The 15,836-nt window shown below is 49.5% G+C and overlaps 1 protein-coding gene across 1 annotated transcript in view; it reads right to left on the bottom strand.

The window, feature by feature from the left end:
• COL9A2 (collagen type IX alpha 2 chain) overlaps positions 1-15,836 on the bottom strand; it is a 30,361-nt gene that overhangs the window by 11,551 nt on the left and 2,974 nt on the right. The window contains exons 2-17 of the mRNA XM_044668776.1: positions 15,148-15,222; positions 12,969-13,004; positions 12,808-12,870; positions 10,178-10,231; positions 9,911-9,946; positions 9,672-9,695; positions 6,948-7,001; positions 6,148-6,201; positions 5,167-5,214; positions 4,796-4,852; positions 4,593-4,646; positions 4,210-4,263; positions 3,668-3,721; positions 2,689-2,742; positions 2,331-2,384; positions 1,218-1,271 (exon numbers count right to left, since the gene is read on the bottom strand). Coding sequence (XP_044524711.1) covers positions 1,218-1,271; positions 2,331-2,384; positions 2,689-2,742; positions 3,668-3,721; positions 4,210-4,263; positions 4,593-4,646; positions 4,796-4,852; positions 5,167-5,214; positions 6,148-6,201; positions 6,948-7,001; positions 9,672-9,695; positions 9,911-9,946; positions 10,178-10,231; positions 12,808-12,870; positions 12,969-13,004; positions 15,148-15,222 — 825 coding nt within the window. The remainder of the gene's footprint in view (positions 1-1,217; positions 1,272-2,330; positions 2,385-2,688; positions 2,743-3,667; positions 3,722-4,209; positions 4,264-4,592; positions 4,647-4,795; positions 4,853-5,166; positions 5,215-6,147; positions 6,202-6,947; positions 7,002-9,671; positions 9,696-9,910; positions 9,947-10,177; positions 10,232-12,807; positions 12,871-12,968; positions 13,005-15,147; positions 15,223-15,836) is intronic.

Raw genomic sequence — 15,836 nt, 5'->3', positions numbered from 1 at the left:
TGAATGAGAGCAATGAAAATAGCAGAACTCTGTCAGTCCTAGTTGACATTGAGAAGGACCAGAAGCATATTGTGGGGAAGGGACTTGCCCAAGGTCACACAGAGGAGTGGGGCTAGAATGTGGGTCTCCTAACTCCCTGCCCCATCTGGCTAACTGTAACAATAAAAAGGCTAGTCATGGATGTTTGATAGAAGGGAGACTGAGGAAGTCTATGTGGTGAGTCTTTCTTCTAGCTCTCCCCTGGGGCCAAATATACACTGGGAGACTTTAAGGGGGTGTCACCCTGAAACTGGGTGACCTGGATAGTCCTGCCACCCCACAGGAGCTGGGGGCAAGGCTTCCCTATAAGAGGAGGTATGTGGTACCTCAATCCAATCCTGAATAAGGATGGGGTTCACACAAACCCCCCCCCATCAGTTAAATTCACAGTGGGTGGTCCAGCTTCAAGTTGGAGGCAGCCAGACCAAGCTGTGGTTCCCCTCTCCCTCGTTGTCTCTCAGGCACTCTGAAACACTATCTGACTGTTTAATGGCTTTTTATTATTTGCAAATCAGGGAAAGGGATGAAGGGCAGAGGGACTTTGGGGTGCCCTCTTTGCTATTCCTATAGGGTTCGTCACTTAGGTGAGAACCTTAGTGGTTCCCACTCCTAAGCTTCTCCCCTCGCCCTTTCTCCTTTTTTTTTCTGTTTCTACCCTTTCCTAAAATTGTAAGGTTTAATTGAAAAGGGGGTCTCAGCAAGGTTGGGTAATGGGTGAAGGAGACTAAGAGATTGCTCCCAAAATGGAGTCCAAATTTAGCTGACTCAATGGTTGAAGTCTTGATGGGTGAGATGCGATGGAATGGCTTTGATCAGGGAATCAGGGTTTCAATTTCCAAAAGAAAGATCCTCAGGAAGGCCTCAGGACTGGAGTCAAGCTGGGTTGTCCTCCTCCTCCCTCTTCCCAGTCCTCTGCTGAAGACCTCCCCTTCCTCAGAGAAACTCCCAGAATCCTCTCTGGTCTCAACTATCAGCAACTGTCAGCAACTGTCAGCAACTGTCCTCTCTGGCTCCTTTGGTCCCATCCCCCTTGCACAAATCCCAGCCTTACATAACCCTGGGCCAGCTTCATGCCCAGATCTGCATTAGGGCTCACTTGGATCTGTCGTCCCCCTTGAAACAAAGCCCAGGTCCCAAGAAGCCAAGAAGCCAGGACCTCCCCAAACGGAGGTACTTACGTTCTCACCCTTGGGGCCCCCGCTTCCCTGGGGGCCTGGAGCTCCTTGACCACCCTACAAAAGCCAAGCAGGAAAGTACGGTCACACTATCCCTTCTGTTTTCCCCTAACAAACACCAGGTGGAGGTTCCACGACTGAAGATAGAGCCACCAATGACTGTATCTACGTGTCTGTGCCCGCCATAACACAGCTCGGGCATGGCCCCAGCCGCATTGGGAAGGTGAATGGCACGAGGGAGCCCTGCCCACCCCAGGAATCAGGCTGTGGCCCCTCTGCTCCCCTCATCCCTGACTCTCCCACCCCACCTCTCCTCAGCCTAGGAATGTTTCAAGGCCCTAATCCTGTTAGCTCAGCTGTGGTTTGATGGCATCTGGGGAAAGGGGGGCTCTGAAGAGACTCTGGCAGGAGGCTGGCCCTGGAGCCGTCTGGTCTGGGGCCCCCCATCCCGTCACCCTCCAGCTTTGGCACAGGAGTGTTACCCCAGGGGAGAGCCCCTGAGACCTGTGAAGGAGCCTTCCAGCCTGAGCCCAGCTCAGGTCATGGTCGGGGCTGATGGCACTGCCCGAGGGTCAGGCACTGATCCATACCATGCACATGTATGTAATCACCCACACAGAATCCATGTGGATCCATACAGAACATGTGTGCACATGGATCCTCGGTCTATACCTGGAGACCTCAGAGGTCATCTGGTTCAACTCCCTCATTTTACAGGGAAGGAAAATGAGGTTCATCCAAGTGAAGTGACTTATGGTCCCACAGGTCATGCCAGAGGCAGAATTGGCACTCAGGTCCCATAGAACCCACGTGTATAATCAGTCATCCACAATAAACATAGGAATCCCGTTTAATACATGTGCACAGACTTGGGCCCAAACATACACCCAGAGCACACCAAGCAGCCAGCCCTTTCCTCCCCATCCTTCACCAGCCGAACATAGGAAGACCCTCACAAACACACATGCTTTCTGGAAGGGGATGGAGGAGAGCCCCGCCTGACCCAAGCCCCCTCCCTGCCCCCCACCTTCAGGACTCCAGTCCCCCCAGACTGGGGCCCCACCAGGGCAGGGACTTGGGTCAGGGGGAGGGACACACAGAAAACCATGTCCTTACCACATCTCCCTTCTCTCCAGCTCTGCCTGGTGGCCCCCGGGGGCCCTCTTCACCCTGGTGGCAAAAAGAGCAAGCAGATTTTTAGGAGGGGGCCCCAGGGACCCGGCCTTCAGAGAAGAGGCCCGGAATGGGCAATGCCGACCTGGACACTCGCCTCAGCTCCTCTCCCTGCACTGGGGTCCCACATAGCCTCCAGCCCTCACAGTAAGAAAGATCTTAGCACCCACAAGGGGACTTTGGAATGGGGACCTCCCAGCTGGGGACAGGAGTGGGGGTGGGGATCTCAGCAGGCAGCCTCCCTAATAAGGTTGGGGGACAGAGGCCAAGGGGCCACAGGGCAGGAGTGGGGAGGACTTACAGGCTTCCCAGCGGCACCAATGGACCCAAGCATTCCCTTGTAGCCTTGGGGGCCCTAGAAGAGGGAGAGAAGGCATTACCACACTGATCACATCATCAACATTATCATAAAGACTCTCGTCCACATTAGCACTATCCTGGACAGGGGAGCACAGATCAGAGACAGAAAGGACCTTCGATGTGAGTTAGTCCAGTGCGTTCAAACGAGGGACTGAGCTGGGATCTGAACCCAGGTCCTTTGACTTCAAACCCAGTTTGCTTTCCATGATCAATTATATGGTCAGTCTGCTGTTGACACAGATATTACTTTCATTATTGATGTTATCATCACCATTGCTGACGTCGTTGATATTGGCATTGTTGTCACTGGTGGGGGGTTTTTTGAAACCTTTACCTTCTGTCTTTGAATCAATACTGGGTTGGACAATGGGGGTTAAGGGACTTGCCCAGGGTAACTCAGCTAGGAAGTGGCTGAGGCCAGATTTGAACCCAGGACTTCCCATCTCTGGGCTGGGCTATCCATTTACTGTACCACCCAGCTGCCTCATCATGACTCTATTTGTTAGAATTATGACTGACAAAATCATCTCTCTCATTCTACTGTTCTCTGAGACCGGAGGTGTAGAGTAGGTGATTGGGGGGGCCTGTAGTGAAGGGAATTTTCTCATCAGGATTTCCATATACCAAAGCGGTCCTAGGTACATGCAGCCCCCCAAAAGGACTTCTTTTCCTTGATGTTATTGCCATCATCCTATTTAAGGAACAACAGCTGCTGGCATTATTAATGGGGTATTTCCCTAGGTTAGTCTTGTGGAGCTCCAAATTGAACGGGCCAGGCCTGCCTTGGGGCTGGGGGGCCCGGGTCTCAGTGCAGTAGTCAGGATCTCAAATCAATTCAGTAAACACTTGTTAAGTGCCAGCTCTGGGAATGAGAGTGCTGGGAATACAGGAAGAAGCAAAAGGGATCTTGGAGGACTCACCCTCTCCCCTTTGGATCCATCCATGCCTGGGAAGCCCCTGATGCCCTGGGGGCCCTGTCAAGACAGAAGGAGCCAGAGGTGGGCTCAGCATGACCCCTTCTGCAGGGAACGTTTGCTTCCAGCTGCTCCAACCCATCTCAAGGTGTCTTCCCCTGCCCCAGCCCCTGCGCCAGCCTCTGCGCCAGCCCCTGCTCCCTTGTGTCAAATCCCAAGCAGGTGGGCAGCGAGGAGCTGAACTGAGGCCCTTGTGAAAGTGCTGGGGCTGGCATCACCCAGAATCCTGGGATGGCAAGATTTCATGATGGAGGGGACCTCAGAGCCCCTTATTTTAGAGCGGCGGATGCCAAGGCTGAGAGCCGTTGAATTAGTCGCCAAGGTCGTGCCGCCAATACATGGGCAGCAACTCCAGGGAGAGATCCCAAGCCCTTTCCTCTGAGGTGGGCACTGCCTCCATGGACTCTAAGCATGCCAATGGCCAGGAGATATCACTTTGTCCTTACACGGAAGGAAAAGAGGAGGAGGGAACAAATGGGATACATTACCGGAGGGCCAGGAATGCCCTGCTCACCAGAGGCGCCCGCATCTCCTTTGGGACCCTAGAGAACAGAGGGCAGACATCAGGGCCGGAGGACCACAGTCCCTCAGGCCAAGAAAAGAAAAGGAAGAGAAACCCGTCTCAGAGTCCATCCTCAGAAAGCTCAGGAGCCAGGGGAGGGAATGGGCTGAGCTTCCCACATCCATGTCCCTCAGTCCTCTCCCTCCTCTGATCTCTTCCTCCCAGTCTGTGGCTTCCCAAGTCTGCCCTCTAGCCCCATTTCTCTCCCCATCAGTCTCATTAGTACAGCCTTCTCTCTGCATCCCCCGAGGAGGGACTGGCAGGGGACTGGCACACCCTCAAGGGCTAGCGGCACTCTCCCATACTTACTGGTTTCCCTTGTCTGCCTGCTTCCCCCAGGGGTCCTCGACGGCCTGGATGTCCCTAAAGGGAGAGAAGGAAGTCTGAGCTGTATTCTCCAATCTTGGACTCCATCCCTAACCCCAAGCCCCCAAACATGCCTGAGATGCCACCTCCTCCAATCCCACCGATCGCCACATCCCCAAACCCAGCTAAGCCTCTTCTGGACTCACCTTCACCCCTTGTAGTCCCTGCGGCCCCTTCACACCAGCTGGGCAGTTGGTTGGACACTGAAACAGAAACAGGGAGTGAAGACAGTGAGTCAGAGCCGGTCTAAATCCTAGCTTTGCACGTGGCTGGGCGTGGGCTGGCGTGCATAAGCACGGTATGTGATCCTGTTCTTCCAGAGCCTCTCACTCTCATTCCCTCTGTTGGGGTACTCCTGACCCCAGGGCTAGCTTGTTCCTCCCTTCCTTTCCTTGGATACAACCACGCATCCATTCCTTCTGTGTGGCCCCTGCCCCCCTGCCCATTGTCCTAGCACGGATCCATTCCACGGAAGATCCTTAATGACCTGGATAGCTGGACCCACATCGGCTCTTACCAGGAAGTCAGCACTGCCTTCAAGGCCTTGGATGGTTCCAGGACGGCCCTGAAAATAGAACCTGAGGTGAGGTCTGGGAAGAGTTTCCCAGGCTTGGGACAGACTGTGCCCCCCCCCATCCCCTATCTCTCAGAGATGACTGATTCCCTAAGAGGGGCTCTGGGCAAGGACCGTGGGAGCCCAGGCCAAAGACCAATGGATAGAGAGCTCAGACCACACCATGAAGTGTCCTGCACACTCTAAAGATACTTGTCTCCTGCTCCCAGGAAATGTAACTGGGAGAGGATCCCTCCACACCCAGGCTGGGGTTCAGGCCTCTTCAGCTTGATCCTGACCCCTTCTCAATCCCCAGTTCCCTCAGTGGTGTTTTGGCTTTCTTAGGCCAATAACTCAGAGCCTTCCTTGGGCAAGGGGCTGATGAGTGAACCCCACATACCATCCTGAAGTTCCAGTGGGCCAAACCTGAGCCACTGAAGTTCCCAGACCTGGTTCTGGGGACCTCTACCTCCCTATTTCTTTCTCTTTTTCTTTTTTTAAACCTTCCATCTTAGAATCAATACTGTGTATTGGTTCCGAAGCAGAAGAGTGGTAAATGCTAGGCAATGGGAGTTAAGTGACTTGCCCAGGGTCACACAGCTAGGAAGTATCTGAGACCAAATTTGAACCCAGGATCCTGCCATCTCTAGGCCTGGCTCTCAATCTACTGAGCTACCCAGCTGCCCCCCACCTCCCCATTTTATAGCCAAGATGGTCATAAATCTAAAATGGCCACCAACACAACTCTAGGTAGGACAAGAGAGCTAGGGAAGGAAAGAGGCCATTAGGATTGGGCCAAGTTAACCAGGCTACGCTCAGCCTCCCCCATGATGGACCATGGAAATGCATGGTTAGTCTTGACAGCTTCCACAGAAACAGCATCCCAAGGCCCATATTTCTGTGTCCTGCCCTTACCTTCCCAAGGGAAACAGGAAGGATACTCACAGGTTTTCCTGGGGGACCTGGAGGTCCTGATGGTCCCTCAGGTCCAGGATCTCCCTGAAAAGAGATATCAGTGCCAAGTTAAGAAGAGCTCCAGCCTCAACATTTAGAGCAGGGGCATAGATGGCAGCATATGAAGAGAGACCCCAGAGCTTCAGTAAGAGAAACTTCAGTCAGACTCAAGGAAGGACTTCCTGGCTATCTCGGTGGGACCCGCAGGGGAGGCTGTGGCCAATGTACTTTATGGGTCTGAGGCAGAGACCTGGCTCCAATAATGCCTTTTATGCCCAGGAGGAGGGAATGTCACAGAGTCACAAGGAATCTCTGAATTAAAAGTCTCTGGCCAAGTCCAGCCCCTGCCTGAACAAAAATGCCATTTGTAGGCTCCCCAAGAGATCATCCAGCTTGAAGACCTCTAATGGGGCGGCCCACCTCCTGAGGCAGTCCATTCCACTTGGGGTAGCTCCCATCATGAAGAAGGTTTCCCTAACAGCAGCCTAAACTGGTCTTTTTGAAACTTCTCCCACAGCTCTTGGTTCTGCCCTTGAGGACCAAACCAAGTAAATCAAATCTCTCCTTCACATGGTGATCCTTCATATAGCTAAAAAATGTATTTTATCCACTCCACTCCATTCTGTCCCCCAACTCCCAATCTTCTCTTCTTCAGGCTAAATATTCCTGGTTTCTTCAACCTATCCACCTATAGCATGAACTTGGGGCCCTTCATCCTGGCCTCCTTCCTCTGGACGTTGTCTCTGCACCAGGATGAGATGCAGGACTCTGGAGGTGACTCAGTGTCTCACCTTGGGACCAGGGACACCGATCTCTCCTGGGAGTCCAACTGGTCCTGGAGGTCCCTTGGGAGAGAAGAGGGATAATTATCAAAAACTTGGCCTTCTCATTTTAGAATTTAGAATATAAGAAGTATAAGAACCCTTAGATGTTATTTATTCCAATCTTCCCATTTTCCAGAGAAGGAAAATGAGCCCCATAGAAAGCTAGTGACTACCCAAGGTCACACAGCAGGTGCTAAGATGACATTCTAGTTTGAAGGGTCTGTCTTCTCTGTTCCAGATTCTAATGCTCTTTCTCCTTCCTTTCTCCACCAAACTACCCAATAAAACCATCCACTCTCAATGGTTCCCCTTCTCTTCCTCTCTCATATTCTTCTCATCCCTCTACAGTGTGACTTCCCATCCCATTATTGAGCTGAAAGTGCTTTCTCCAAAGTTAGCAGAGTTACCTCTCCCCACTCTATAAACCCTTACCTTCTGTCTTAGAATGAGGGTTAAGTGATTTGCCCAGGATCACACAACTAGGAAGTGTCCGAATCCAGAGCAGTGATCTCTTAATTGCTAAATCTAACATCTTCTTAAATACTTTATCTTTCTTGACCTCTTTGGGGGCATTTGACCCTGTTGGCAACTTCTCCAAATGCTATTCTCTCCCCTCTAGGTTTTCAGTATACTATTCTCTCCTGGTTCTCCTCTTACCTATTAGACTACCCCTTCTCAGTCTCCTTTGCTTTTTTGTTATCCACGGTTGGGCCAATAACTTTGATTGTACCTCAGAGCTCTTCCTGGTCCTTCTCTTTTTTCTCTCTATCTCTGGGTGACTTCTGCTCTCATGGGTTCAATGACTGTCTTTCTATAGATATCTCCAAGATCTGTGTCTCCAGATCTCATCTCTAGTCTCTTTCCTGAGCTCCAGACCCATATCATAAACTGCCTACTTGGTATTTCTTCTTTTCTTTTTAAAAAAAATCCTTACTTTCCATCATGAAATCAATGGTTCCAAGGCAGAAGAGCAGTAAGGGCTAGGCAATGAGGGTAAAGTGACTTGCCTAGGGTAACATAGCTAGGAAGTGTCTGAATCCAGATTTGAACCCAGGACCTCCCATCTCTAGGTCTGGCTATCAATCCACAATGGGTCCATTGAATAACCTAGCTGAACCCCTGCTTGATATTTCTAACTGAGTATCCTATAAGCATCTCAAGCTCAACATACCCCAAATAGAACTCATTCCCTTCCCCTCTAAACCTTTCTCTTTTCTCAGCTTCTCTACAATATATTATCAAGGGTATCACCATCTTTCCAATCACCCAGGTTCTCAAACTCAGTCTTATTCATCCCCCTCACTCACTTCACAAGACAAATAGTCTTATTTCTATTTCCACAATATGTGCAAGACCTGTTCAGTCCTTTCCACTCCCACAGCCTTAGTTCAGGCCCTCAATAAACCGAGGAAACAACCTCCCATTGAATCTCTCTGCCTCATCTCTCCCTACTCCAACCCAATCTCCGCTCAGTTGCCAAAGTGATCTTTCTTAAAGCAAGGCCTGTTTGATCATGCCCCATCCCCTACTTAACGAATTCTGGTGGCCCCCTATGGCTTCAAAGATCAAATATAACCATCTTCAGTTGATACTTGGGAAGCTAGGTGCCACAGTGGATAGATAGAGTGCTGGACCTGGAGTCAAGAACATTCATCTTCCCGGCTTAAATCCAGACTCAGATACTAGCTGTGTGACCCTGGACAAGTCACTTAACTGTTGCTCTGTTTCCCCATCTATAAAATGATTTAGAGAAGGAAATGACAAATCTCGCTGGTATCTTTGCCAAGAAAGCTCCCCAAAGGGGTCCTAAAAACTCAGACACGACTGAGAAAACTAAACAACAAAAGCTGGTACTTAAAAGTTTTTGATTATCTGGTCCCTTCACACCTTTCAAGTCTTATGCTTTACTCTTCTCTCCTCATATTCTGCAATTTGGCCACACTTTTCTTTGCTGTTCTGCACACGAGATGATATTCCATCTCCTGACTCCAAATCTTTGCATAGGCTGTGCCCTATGCCTAGAATACATTCTCTCCTCCCCTCTACCAATTGGAATTCCTGGTTTCCTTCAAACTCAGTTCAAGAACCACCTTTGCCGTGAGGTCTTCCTGACTGCCCCCCCCCAAAAAAAAGATAGAAGCACATCCCTTCCAAGAACGACTCGGAATTAATTTTGTATATATTCTGTGAATATACTTGTATGGAAACACACATTGATTCTCCTAATAGAATGCAGGCTCTGACATGGAAATATGGATTGCATGAAAGTATGGGTATAACGTATATCAGACTATTTACCGCTTTTGCTAGGGGGGAGGGAGAAAATCTGAATGCTAAAATGGCAGAAAAAATTGCCAAAAATTGTTTCTCCATGTAACCGAAAAAATAATTGATTTTAAAATAAAAAAATGTAAGCTCCTTGAAGGTAGACTGTTACTTTCTGTCCTTTTATGTCCAGCTCTTGGCGTAGCACCTGGCACATAGTAGGCGCTTAGTAAATGCTCACTGCTCTAGCTGGGATTAAGTCTGGGGGGGGGGGGAAGCAGGAGAGAGATGGTAAACTGTGAGCCTTTTGGACAAATATGTAGGGCTTGGCTGGGAGAGGGCCAGTGGATTCTGTCCTTGCCTTAGATCTCCTTCTCTGGCCATCTTCCTCAGCCTCCCACTCCCCGCCCTCCCCCAAGGACTTACCTGAGGTCCTGCAAAACCAGGGCCCTGTGATAGAAAGGAAAGAGAGAGCCTGGGAATCCATTGTGCATCTCCCAACATCCATAGTGCTCTCCCCATCTCCTAGAGCTCCCTCCCTTCAGCATCTTCTCCAGAGTCCTCTCCCTTAGACGCTCCTTCTCCAGTTCTCTCCCCCACCCAGAGTTCCTCCCCTAGAGGCCCTGGAAAAGTTGGGCAAGGGGGATGGATGCTCCAATACTCACTGGTAGACCTGGGGGGCCAGGGAGACCGGGTTGGCCCTAAAAGCATAGAGGGATAGAATGTTAGTGGCAAAAGGAGCCTGACTCTGTGTCCTCAGAACAGTCAGCTACCCTGCACCCTCATGCCCACCCAGGCTCCCCACATATGCCTCCACCTTCCCAGACCTCAAATCTCAAAGCCCTCCACCCCTCACCACCACCCCCTCCTAATCCTGCCTGGGCAAGTAAATACCAATTAACTTAGTCAAATTAGAACCAACCCCAGCTCACCTTGACTCCAGGGATCCCCTGGGGGCCTGGCTCTCCCTTGGCTCCTGTTAGACCCTAGAAGAAGAGGGCCAAAGTGTCAGTGTTCAACAAGGGCCCTCGTTGGACCCACACTCTGGGTCCTCCACATCAAAGAGACCCTGTCTTATAAGGAAATTCAGGAAGTAAGAGGGAATCTGATTTTTTTTTAAACCCTTACCTTCCATCATTGGTGCCAAGGCAGAAGAGCAGTAAGGGTTAGGCAAAGGGGGCTAAATGAGTTGCCCAGCGACACATAGCCAGGAAGTGTCTGAGGTCAAATTTGAACTCAGGACCTTATGTCTCCAGACCTGGTGCTTTATCCTCTGTGCCACCTAGCTGCCCCTTACTTTTCTTTTGAATATGGAATAAGTCCTGAATCCAATTTCTATATCATAAACTCAGAAATAACATAGAAGGTTGACTGGGACCTTAGAGTTTGATTGTGATCTAGTTCAACTACCTTTATTAGCCCATGATCAGAGACGACTTGATCCTAGCCTGTGTGTCTCTCTACTGTGCTAGACTCCCTCATCTAGAGTGTCCCCCACCCCCGCTAAGAAACACCCTGAGCAGATGGGGGTAAGAGGAAGGTAGAGGGGCCAGGATTCATGATCCCCAAGCCCCAAACATTATCTTAGGGGCAGAATTTAAAAAGTAGCTCAGAACCAGCTCGAACATTCCCCATTCTAAGGTCCCTCCCAGCTCTGACATTCTGTGTTCTAAGAATCCTTGCAGCCCAGAATTCTTGTGATTTGGAGATACTGAAAGGGCTTTTTTCAAGTGTCACAGCCCATATAGAAATGTTAAGGGATTCTTGTTTTTATTAATAAACTGAGACCCATAACAATCTGTGCATTAAAAAATGAGAGTCTTCAAGTACCTTCAAGGGGAAATTGTGGGCTATTTTTAATCTCTAAATTACTGCCTCCCACGGCCCAGCTCCCTGCCCCAGAATGGCCTCCCAAAGGCCTCCCTCACTATTTATTATTCAGCAGGCGCTGGGAGATGTGCCAGCACCCATCATACTACCTACAGTATTAGACAGAATTCTGAAGACAATGAGGGAGAGAGTGCTCTGTCCATCACCACCTCCCTCACAAATCATAGGCTGCATTAGCATCCTAGCTCTCACATCTGGAAGGGATCTTAGTGCTTTCTTCATTAAACTCTACCTGAACAGGAATCCCACAATGGAGTGGTCATCTAGCCTCTACTTAGGATGGGATGGTCACTTCCTTACAGGGTCACTCATTCCACTTTGGAATAGCTCAAATTGTATTTATAGCTGCGCTCTTTGTGGTGGCAAAAATTGGAACATGAGGGGATGCCCTTTGATTGGTGAATGGCTGAACAAATTGTGGTATCTGTTGGTGATGGAATGCTATTGTGCTCAAAGGAATGATGAACTGGAGGAATTCCATGTGAACTGGAACGACCTCCAGGAATTGATGCAGAGTGAAAGGAGCAGAACCAAAAGAACATTATTCACAGAGAGGGATACACTGTGGCACAATAGAACATAATGGACTTCTCTACTAGCAGCAATGCAATGATCCAAGACAACTCTGAGGGATTTATGAGAAAGAAAACTAGCCACATTCAGAGGAAGAACTGTGGGAGGAGGAACCCAGAGGAAAAACAACTGTTTGATCACATGGGTCGATGGGGATATGATTGGGGATATAGACTGTAAATGATCACCCTAGTGCAAATACTAATAATATAGAAATAGGTCTTGATCAATGACACTTGTAAAACCCATTGGAATTGCGCATTGGCTATGGGAGGGGGGTGGGAGGAGGGGAGGGAATGAACATGAATCATGGAACCATGGAAAAGTTTTCTTAAACAAAAAAAAATTGTTAATAGCTCAAATTGGTAGGAAGTTTTTCCTGATGTTGAGATTTAATTTGTCTCTCTGCAATTTGTACCCATTGCTCAGGTTCTTCTTATGCAGTACAAATCAAATTCCACTTTAAAGGCTTGAAGACAATTACTATGGATGACTTCCACTCCCCCTACTCCTTCAGTCTTCTCTTCCCCAGTTCCTTCACTTCATTCTTGCATGGGACGGTCCATACGCCTCACCCCATTCTAGTTGCTCCCTTTTGAATTTTGCTCTAGCTTGACAACATCCCTTCTAAAATGTGAGGTCAGAATGACTCCAGGAGTACCCCAGGAGTGGTCAGAGCAGGGCAGAGGACCATGGGACTATCATCTCCCTTATCCTAGCCTCTGAGGTTCTCTGAATGTGGGCTAAGGTCATGCCATGTTATGCTATCAACTCAGCTACTGTTGACTTATTGTCCACTAAGAACTGCCCACCTAAAATCTGGTTTTATTATTAAATAGAGTCTTTTTTAAGACTATCTTAATTTTCATTTAAAATTATTACATAAAATAGTAATCTCTTTTTTGGATTATCCGCACCACAGATTCCCTTCATGATCACAGATGAATGAGATATGACTGCCTAGGAGTCTGCAGTCTGGGTTTTTTCCCTTAGAAAGAATACCCCAAGGGGCAGAGATCTGGAGAACCAGGTCCCTAATCCTTCATCTGGATGTCCAGCCCTTACTCCCATGGCTGAAACTTTTCCAGTCTATACTCACATCAATCCCTGGCTTCCCGTCTGGCCCATTTGGTCCTGGTTTCCCTGGGTCACCTTTTGGTCCCTGGTAAACAGACAATGAGAGAAAAAAAGTCAGGATAGGATGAGAAGGAAACATCTGGAACCTCCAGGACCAGCGGTTGTGGGGAAGAATGCACTTACCGGAAAGCCAGGTTTTCCAGGAGGTCCCTTATCACCCTATAAGACAAAAACAGATGAGATTCCATGAGCTGGCAGCTGGAGGAAGCAATGACCTGCCTTCCCAGCTGGCACTGAGAGAGCCCAAGATGCCTTTTGGAGCCGAGGAAGAAGTGTGGAGTGCTGGGGAGAATGCTGGCTCTAGAGGCCAAGGATCTAGATTCAAATCCTGACTCTGGGCCTTATTATCTAGAAGTTACTCTCTGAAACTGTTTCCAGGGAACATTTGGGGTCTCTCCTACCTCTTTTTTTTTAAACCCTTACCCTCTGTCTCAGAATAGATACTCTGTTCCAAGGCAGAAGGGATTCACCCACTATGTCTTGGGGAAGATTTGAACCCAGGACCTTCTATCTCCAGCTCTGGCTCTCCATCTACTGAGCCACCCAGCTGTCTTTCTCTTTCACCTCTTAATGGATGATCCTATGAGACAGGCCCATCAGATCAGTGTTCACTATCTCTTATTAACAGAAAAATGGTGCCCAGCACACCAATCCCAACCCTTGCCTGGGTGGCGCCAGAGGAATACAACTAGAATTGGGTTGTAGATATTTGAGACCCCGGGCTGAACTCTGCAAGGAGCAGATCAGGGATTTAGAAGTGGGGAGGGAGATCTGTGTCACCAGGCTTTTAAGATGGGTGGAGGAACTTGGGGCTTTGGGGGAAATGATGGTTTCAGTAAGGAATGAAGAGGGTTCTCTTTTGGACAACCCAATTCAGGGAGCCTTTATAAAGCGACTAGATGATCACCCTCACTACTAGGCACTGGGGACTTGGCTGTTCAGTTGTTTTGGTTGTTTCTGACTTGTTGTGACCCTGTTTGGTGTTTTCCTTGCAAAGGTCTTTCAGTGATTTGCGGGTCCGTCTCCAGCTTGTTTTACATATGAGGAAACTGAGGCAAACAGGGTGAAGAGACTTGCTGAGGGTCACAAAGTTAGTAAATGCCCGAGGCTGGATTTGAACTCAGAAAGATGAATCTTGGCTTCAGGGTCTTGACTTCAGCTACCCTAGGCACTGGGGACACAAGGACCAAAAAAGAAAAAGAAAAAAGAACCCAGCCAGCCTCTATTTCTCGAGGATCTTACATTCTATGGGGCGTTTGTCCTGAGCTACGTTCCTGGAAGAGAAGAAATTTGTTCAGGGGAAATCTGTTCCAGAATCCAGGGGAGTCTTTGATCTCTCGGGTCAGGGGCTCTCTGAGAGCAGGGCCTGATCTCTACCCTTTGGGGGCCTAGGACTTTGATGGAAGAGAAAAAGGGACTGGGGAGGAATTGACTGATGGTGAGCCAAAAAGACCCAGGGAGGTATAGAGTGTCTGATCTCCCTCAGGGGCAATAATAATAACTCCCATTTTGCTTAAAAGCTCTTTCTCCAGAACAACTAGGGGATGCAGGTCATACAGTAATTATTAACTTCATTTTGCAGAGGAATAAACTGAGGCTAGAGAGCTGGAGGGGACTTTCCTGGGGTCACAACTCCAAGTCTGAATTGCAAACCACTCCCAAGTTCGGAGCCCTTTCTTTTGTCCCCAAACTTCCTAGATCCCAGAAGCCTTGAAGCCTCTGCCTCCTCCCCAGCCTCCTGGAGGGAGCCAGCTACTCAATGGGCTTGTGTCCGGGAGCCAGCTCTATAAATAACCCCCCTAACCATGCCCTCCACCAGTGGCCGCAGTGGGAGGTGGGCTGGGAAATGTCTGGGACTCTGGCCATTTCACTCCCAGCAGCTGGGGACCTTGAAAACTGTCTGCTCTGCCTCTAGCCCAGAGAGGAGTGGGCAGCTCCCTGCTGGCCTTGGAGCCAACCCCCTACCCCACATTATTTTGCTGAATAAAAGATCCTCCTATGGAGGCCAAGGAAGGAGGGCTACGTGGCATCCTAGAAGAAACTTTATTGGAGAGGTGAAATGTGGGGAGGGTGTTTGTGGGTTCTCCCTACCCTGCCCCCCACCTTTGCTGGACACTGGTGCTTTGATAAAACAGCAGAGCTGTGGTCCAGCCTGGCGCCCTCTTCTGGTGGGCCACTCGCCCCCCTCCAGTCCCCAGGGCCCCCCCAGACAAAGTCCCTCTTTGTCCACCTGCTCCACCTCCTTGCTACCCCCCTCTCCCTCCAGCTCCAGCCCCTGCCCAGTCCCAGGATTTCTACTCACGTCAAGGCCATCTGAGCCAGGCACTCCTGGCGGGCCCGGGGGACCAGGGGGCCCTGGTTCTCCTGGCGGACCTCTCTGGAAACAAATACACATGAAAACCAGTCAATCGCGAGGCTGGGAAGAGCAGAGGAAGAGTGGGCAGGAGCCTTGGGCCCAGTTAAAGTGCCCAACTCCCACTGCACACACTCCAGAAGACCCCAGTCCTGGGAGAGCCTACAGGGGACCTGAGCAGTCTGCAGGGATCCCTCGCTGGCCTTTCCCAGGGGCTTTGGGGGCTCTTCAAACAGCTGGACAATGACTTGTCAGGTATGTTATGGTGGGGATTCCTTTCTAGGTATGGGTTTGACTAGAGAACCTCTGAGGTCCCTTTCAATTCTTAATATCTGTGATCCTGTGTTTCTGGGTACCATTCATAGTCTTGTGTAAGGGGGATGTCATCGAGAAGGCTAAGATAAATGGGTCAGACAGTTAGGTGGAAACCAAAGACCAAGAAGAAGGGCAAAGAGCAAGACAGGATAGGAATGATTAGGATAAGCTAGCCTAGGATATATTGGGATGGGCTAGGATCGATTCGAATAAGAAAGGAGGGAAAGGAGAGGCAATGGAATATGGGATTCCTTTATCTTTCTTTCTTTCTTTCTTTCTTTCTTTCTTTCTTTCTTTCTTTCTTTCTTTCTTTCTTTCTTTCT

Source organism: Gracilinanus agilis, chromosome 3, assembly GCF_016433145.1.
Source record: "Gracilinanus agilis isolate LMUSP501 chromosome 3, AgileGrace, whole genome shotgun sequence".
Lineage (NCBI taxonomy): Eukaryota > Metazoa > Chordata > Mammalia > Didelphimorphia > Didelphidae > Gracilinanus > Gracilinanus agilis.
Note: the sequence above shows the minus strand (reverse complement) of the source record. Positions and strands in the feature narration are given on the sequence as shown.